The sequence below is a fragment of the Talpa europaea genome (assembly GCF_964194135.1).
Source record: "Talpa europaea genome assembly, chromosome: 7".
Lineage (NCBI taxonomy): Eukaryota > Metazoa > Chordata > Mammalia > Eulipotyphla > Talpidae > Talpa > Talpa europaea.
The window spans coordinates 131,292,281-131,299,455 of record NC_140074.1 but is presented as its reverse complement, the minus strand read 5'-3'; the positions used below and the strand labels follow the sequence as shown (position 1 = coordinate 131,299,455).

The following is a 7,175-nucleotide window of genomic DNA, read 5'->3' as shown; positions in this document are numbered from 1 at the left end:
CCCAGAGGGTGGGACTGGGACCTGATGGGCGAGGAAGGAGGGAGGCAGGGGGCTGCCCTCCCTCACACCCCTGCCCTCCGCCCTTCCCCAGCCCCCCATGGCTTGGGATCCAGGCCAGGCGGGTTTGTGCAACTCTCTCTCCCACAGCTCACCTGTGGCCGTGTCCTCACGGTGAAAGCACGAGCACAGTGTGGTAACTCGGTGCAAACGCCTTTGCCTGTGTGTTTGGGAACGCTCCGACTTAGCCTTTGCTAATCCCCCCTGGGCAGCGAGCCTGGGAGAGGGATGTGTGTACACAGCATGGGGGTGTGGGGCCCTGGGGCACCAGCACCTGCACCAGGTAGGAGGGGCCCCTCCTGCATAGGTGGGCTCAACCAGCAGCAGGGCCTTCACCTGGCCGCAGGCCTCCCCAGGGGTGAAGGGGGCCACATCAGTGCCTGGCCCCTGGGAGGTGATGAGCTATATAGGGTCCACCTGGTGGGGCCTGCGCAGCCTCAGCAACCCGGCCGGAAATGGGAGATGCAAGAGGTCATAGCGGGCCTGGAGCGTTTCTCCTTCACCTTCGAGAAGGATGTGGAGTCGCAGAAGGGCGTGGGCCTCCTGCCTTTCCAGTGCATGGACAGTGAGTGCCCACAGGGTGTGCCCCACGGCAGGCTGCTCTGCAGGCCTCTGTTCAGCTCCTAGGCGGGCAGCCCCGCTTCCAGCCTTGCTGGTAAGGGCGCAAGCCTGGGCCCACCTGGCCTGGGATTCCCAGCTATGCTCACTCTTCTCAGGGGCTCAGGCTGCCCCGCTCACATCCTCTTGGGACTCCAGGGAAAAGGGCCTGGCTTCTGGGCAGAGACACAGAAGGTGAACAGACAGAAGTGGGGACCACATTGGCCTCCTGAGCTCCCAGGGGGCTTTGGGCCCCTCTGTCACTTCACTTTCAAAGTTGGGGGCCTAGGCATTGAGTTTGGAGGTAGCACCCACAGGCTAGGACTTGGGGGAGTGTCCCCAGCTTAAGCCCAGGAGAGGTTCAGGGCGGACTTGCAGGTGGGGTGAGGGCCCTGGCTGGCCGCAGCCTCTGGACAGCCCTGCCCTCAGTTCTCTCCCTCCCCTTCCAGAGTCGGGCTCAGCGATGTGCAACTTCTTCACTAAAGGGCTCTGTGGGAAAGGTAAGGGAGCATGGGGGTGCTGGGGGTGTGGAGGCCACGACTGGAATGAATAGGGTGGCCTTGGCATGCTGTGGGGGAGGAGAAGCTGGGATGGGGCATATTTTAGCCTTGCAAATAGGCAAAGGATGTGAGTACCCCATCGAGAAGCCTGCCCCCAGCCTCCCGCTTCCCCGGCCCCCGAGGCACTGATGAGGGGAGCCAGGGCTGCCTGGAAGGGGCATTCCCCTCTCACTGCTGTGCTGGGAGTGGGGGACAGGCAGTTGTGGGTATTGACCTGTGTGTCCTCCAGAGGTCTTTGACCTCATTATTTTCCCCATTTCCTGCCAGTCCTATCCTCTGGATCAACACGGAGCAGTTGTCCCTTCTGCCCCAGCTAGGGTTCTGGTCAGTCTCTGAAATGCTACCCACAAGCAGCCCCTGCTTCTCTCCCACCCCAACTCTATCCAGCAGCGCCCTCATCTTCCAAGCCCCTCTCCCCAAAGCACCCTTTCTGGGGGGGCGTAACTCAAAGACAGGGTTCTCAGCTTCTAGCTCATGAACCACACACAGGCTCCTCTTAGAAACACAAAATTGCCCCCAAAGTCTTGCCTCTACTCTGGGGGTTCCCAGCCCCTCCAGATCCAGCTTCAGAGGCTGCTAGTATGGGCGGATTTGGGACCTCTAGGGGTCCAAGCAGGTTTGTTCTTAGGAAGCTGGGGAGCCAGGAGGGTTCTGTAGAGGGTACCCCTTTGGGCCCACCCCAGCCCTGGGGCGAGGAAGAGGGAGCTCCTGGATCCTTGAGGCTTAGTGAAGCCTGGAAGAAGTGGAGCATCTGGGCCCTGCGTCCTCACCCCACCCCCAGGGCAGCGACTCACAGTGACACCCAGTTCCAATGCAACTAAACTGCCCTTGGGAAGGTCAGTCCAAGGCACAGGCCAGGAGTAGTGGGTAGGGCGGCTCACAAGGAACCCCTAGAATCCCCCCTCAGATCCAGCAGCCTGGACCCTGGGACCTGGGCCTCCTTCTCAAGGAAGCCAGCGCCAGTTTCAAGAAAATGGTCAAGAGCTGCGTTTCCACGCCGCATCTCCATCCCCTCCCAAGCTGGTCCTTAGGCCGCCAGAGTCAGCTCCAGAATCAGGACATTTGTTGTTTACTGGCCCTCACGTGTGCTGGCCCTGCAGGGGACCAGATGGGGGTAAGGCTGGACACAGGGCTCCGGAGGGACCCCCACTCTAACCCTGCAGGAAAGGGGGTGTAAGTGACTGTGGGAGCTGACCCCTGGGGCCGCCTGGGATCTGAGACAACGCAGGGAGGGCCGGGCTGGGAGGGAAGCTTGGGCAACTGTGGGGCCGCAATGACAGGGCCCAGGGAAGGGGTGGGGTGAGGCAGCTGGGGTCTGGGTCCTTCCAGGGCCCTCTCCCACCACCGGGAGCCTGCCGTCCCCAGGGAAGCTGTGCCCCTTCCGGCACGACCAGGCCGGGAAGCAGGTGGTGTGCAAGCACTGGCTGCGGGGACTGTGTAAGAAGGGCGACCAGTGCAAGTTCCTGCACCAGTACGACACGGCCAGGATGCCCACCTGCTACTTCTACTCCAAGTTCGGTGAGGCTCGTCCTGGCCCACCAGGCTCCGGGGGGGTAGTGGTGGGGTGGGGGCAGAGAGGGGCAAGGGTTTCATGTCCCGGGGGACAGACCAGCCTAAGCCTCCACCGCCTGCCTCTCCACACCCCTAGGAAAAGGGACCAGGGCTCTGTGCTCCCCAATGAACTGGTAACCCCCAAGGGAAGGAAGGGGTGGGGCTGGAATCAAAGGCTGAATTGTTTCCTCTGCGACCCACCGGGCTAGTCACTCCCAGGGTGACCAGACCGGCAGAGGAAACTGGACCAAGGAGACTGGACCAGTCACCTCGTCACCTCTCGGTCCCCAGCAGGGTCCAGCTCAGCGTTTCCCAAATAGCAGGCACCTGGGAGCTGCTTTCTTGGTGCTTAGGGCACCCACATGGCACCTGCCCTTTTTTACATGCCCACTGCCCACTCTTTACTGTCTCGTTGTGCTCACTGCTAGTTCCTAGGAGACCCTGCCTGGCCGCCTGGATGGGGAGGGGGACTATCCCCTCTTGGAAACAGCTGGTGGTGAGCACAGCCCTCTTGGGCTTGAAGGCCGGCCCCTAAGTGGCCTGCCCCTAAGTGGCCTGCGTAGTCAGGGCTGGACCTGGGGTCTGGCCTGACTCTGGCCTCACTTCCTTTGTCATTTGAGGGGCTCCCCAGGGGAGCTGCAGCCACTCCCGTCCTCCTCCAAGGACAGCCAGTAAACCCTTCATTTCTCACCTCCTTGCTGTGAGTTGGGAGCTGTAGCCAGCATGGCCCAGAGCTGGGGCAGCCAGAGGACAACTGTGTCCAGCGTTGTTCAGCCAAGGGTGACCTGGAAGGAGCAAGCAGGAGTGGGGAGCCCCCAGGGAGGCCTGGACTCCCTAATGGAGTCAGCTCTGGGGGGGGGGGAGAGGGACCCCCAGCAGCTGTTACTCATTAGTGCCCATGGGGGAGGTGTTTTGGTCTGTGGGGAGCAGGTGGAGCATCCCCGAGGCCAGGCAGACCCCCTCTCTGGCGGGAATTCTACTTCCTGCCTCCGCCTGGGAGCTGAGAGCTGGCCAGGGCTATTCCTGGTTCCCTCTGTTGGAAGGACTTGGCTGGAGCGGGGTTCCCCGGGGCCATCCCCTGAAACTCTTACTGCAGATGCTGTTGTTTATTGCTTCAGTAAACCCCGGTTGATTTTTTTGGGGATCGAGTACTGTGCTGACTGTAATATGGGACCCGTTTCTGCTTGGCGACTAAGTGACTGAACAGCTCTAGTATCTTATCAAAGTCATTCTAATTCTTACTGGAAGGAAATTGCATCCCAAAGGTTACCCTGGGGTTCCGGAAGGCAGGCTGGTGGTGAGGTGCGAGCGCCACCTGCTGGCCGGAGAGGAAGACAGCGAGGAGCAGGGGGCGCTGTGTCTCTGGAATGTTCACCAGGCCTCCAGGGCGGTCACGTTGGTTCCCATGCCCGGTGCTGGCACCACTCGCCGACCATGAGCAGGGACCCCCTCATCACTGCGACCCCCTCATCACTGTGGGGGGAAATGACAGCCCTTCTCTGAGCACCTGTGTCCGCCTTTGTGCAGTGAACATGCTGGGAAAGGCTGGAAGCTATAAACCCAGTGGTCCCTTCTTCAGGGGGAATCTTGCTTTGCAGAAGCCCAAGGTATAAACTAGATCTCGCTGGAGCAGTTTGAAAACCAGGGGATGGACTCGGGAGGCCTGTGGCTCTGCGAAGGGCTGAGCTGTAGGCTTTTAAGGAGCGAGGTGGGCAAGATGCTGAAAACCCCCTAGATTCCATCAGAGCCTTTGAGTCACAGCTGAGAGGGATCCCTGCAGCCCTGGGTGGGCCAGGCAGGTGGGCAGTCGCTTCCCTGGAGCCACAGGTCTTGGTCTAATCCTCAGACTGGGTGTGGGGCGCTCTAGGTGTCCCCTGTGTGTGTCTGTTTGCATCTGTCAGCTCCACAGCGGATGCCGCCTGTGGGCAGAACTGTGCCCGCGGTTCTGGAAGCCGTGTTTGCCTGCGGCGTGGAGAGGGGGCTTCCACCACAGTGCGTAGTCACCTCCCCTTTCCCGTCATCTGTTTCCGGTCCTCAGCTGCAGACTGGCTCTCTGCTCCCCCTGCTGGTTCTCTGGTCCTGCCCCAGCCTTTCCAGATGTTTACTCAGAGCTGAGCCCTGCTTGGCAAACAGCACCATGGGCCAATGTCTTAGCTTGCAGGAAGGATTAGAAACATCTTGCTCCCTGCAAAAAGTTGCCCACAACTGGAGGGCAGGCCAGTGGCTTAGATGCCATGGGCAAGGGTGGTCTGGCCAGGGGAGGGCAGAGGTGACGGTAGAGATGTGCCTGTGTCTCAACCAAGGGCCTGGGCTTTGCAGGGGGTTGCAACAACAAGGAATGTTCCTTTCTCCACGTGAACCCAGCTGGCAAGACCGGGACCTGTCCTTGGTATGACCAAGGTTTCTGCAAGGACGGTGAGGCCCTGGCAGGAAGGGAGCAGTAGGGGATGTGGGCCATGGGGGGACCCACGGGAGAGGGAGGCAGGGTCCTGGGGCCTGCCTCACCCAGGGTTGAAATCCCAGTGGAAGGCCTCCATTGTCTCCCTGGGCTCAGGGCGGTGGACAAACCCTGATACTGACCCGCACCCTGGGGCAGCTGACTTGGGTCCCAGCCTCGGTGGTTTCAGAATGTCCCGGCTGCGTGACCCTGAATAAGTTACTGGGCCGCAGGTTCCCTCACTTATGGGAAGAGAAACTCCCACTCACAGGGTTATTGGGCCCATTGGATGCAGGACCCCAGGGACGTCGGGGCAGAGGGTCCGGCCATGGGAGACACTGACCCCTGTTCCTCCTACCCACAGAGGGGAGGGGGTCCTGGTGTCACTTCAGATGGTTCCACTTGCCCTTCTAGGACCTCCCGACTAAGGAGGCAGGGTCCCCCATCAGAGTGCCTGTGCGCAGAGCACCCATGTCCTTTTTGGGGGTCTTTGAGTAATGTGTTCCCAATGATTCCTGGCAGTGTTGGTTTGGGGGGTTACAGGGAGGGCTGTAAGATGTGGGGTTCGCTTTTTCTCAGCGGTACCTGAGTAAGTAACAGCAGCGCGTGGCAGTCCACATGCACCTAAGTCCTCCAAGACACGCTTGTGACCCAGGACTGAGCAGAGGGCACCTACCCCAGCTCCTGCCAGTGAGCTCGGCCTCCCGTGTCTGCCCCTCTCGCTAAAGCACCTCCATCGGGCCGTTCTCTCTGCCCAGCAGGCCCCCTGTGTAAATACCGCCACGTCCGCAGGAAGATGTGCATGAACTACTTAGTTGGCTTCTGCCCCCAGGGACCTGAGTGCCAATTTGCACAGTAAGTATGTCACCCACTCTCTGGGTCCCAGATCTAGATCTTTCTGTAACTTCACTGGCCCCCAGGTGGGGCCTGGCAAGCATCTGCCCGCCATGATTTCCTTGCGCCACCCACCAATACGCACCCACCCTGACCCCTGACCTATGCTGTGCGCAGGGTGGAGAGACCACTCTTCACCAATTGTTCTAGAAATAAGGGCAGAAACAATGAACCCCCACCCTGCCCGCCAGTGCCCTGCAAATCTCCCTCATGCCCTTGTTGGGGTTCTGGCTGTTCCCTCTGGGTTCTGAATCGGGAAGTCTGCAGCTGCGGGGAGAGGGGAGGGTTGAGAGCCAGGCTCTGATGGTCTCTTCCTCTGCTTCTCAGTCCCAAGATGAATGTTTTATTCAACTCAAGTTGCCCGAAGGTGAGTGTGGGCAGGATGGGCAGCATGTCCCTCTCACTGCAGTTTCCTGGGGTCTGCACTTCCCAGCTGCCCTCATGTCTGTCACCTGCCCTAGGTAGCAGATGGGAGTCCCCCACTGCCTGTGGGTGGGACAGATTGCCACCCCCCCCCCCATCACCTCTGCTTCCTCTGAATGACACAGGTGGTTTTGTCACAGAACTTAGCTGGGATCTCTCCTTCCGAGGTCAAGCATTTTGAGAGGTGCCATCAGGGGTCAGCACTCTGCAGCCCGGGGCTGAATCCAAGTCATTGCCTGGCTTTGTATATTTGGGGAGTTAAGAATAGTTAAAAGGTTAGGGGAAAAACCCAAAAGACGATGGTGTGACACATGGAAATATCCCAGGGCTCATAATGAGCTGCACTGGAACAGTTACAAGGTGCTCCTCCCTGTAACAGAACTGAGTGGCCACAACAGAACCACGTTAGCCCCCAAGGCGGAAAATATCGACTAGTCCTCCGCAGAAGGTCTGCTGCCTCCGGGTCTGGGCGGCCAAGTGTGGACTGGCCTTGATGTCAGAAGCCCCAGCAGGCGCTGCCGGGCTGCTGCGGGGCTCTGCACTGTCCAGGAGCTGGGAGACCTGCAGCCTGGTGGGAGCTGGCGTGCTGGGAGGGCGCCCCCTGCTGGTTCAGAGTGGGATTTCTGCTGAAATGGAAACCACAAGCCCATTTCTGG

At 60.1% G+C, this 7,175-nt stretch overlaps 1 protein-coding gene across 1 annotated transcript; it reads left to right on the top strand.

The window, feature by feature from the left end:
- Nucleotides 1-519: 519 nt before the first annotated feature.
- On the top strand, nucleotides 520-6,061 carry CPSF4L (cleavage and polyadenylation specific factor 4 like; the record flags this gene model as incomplete). The annotated part of the gene is made up of 5 exons (XM_084238241.1): nucleotides 520-622; nucleotides 1,104-1,154; nucleotides 2,580-2,732; nucleotides 5,085-5,180; nucleotides 5,964-6,061. 5 exons carry the CDS (start codon nucleotides 520-522, stop codon nucleotides 6,059-6,061), a joined length of 501 nt encoding a protein of 166 aa, XP_084094367.1.
- Between the last annotated feature and the right edge of the window lie 1,114 nt (nucleotides 6,062-7,175).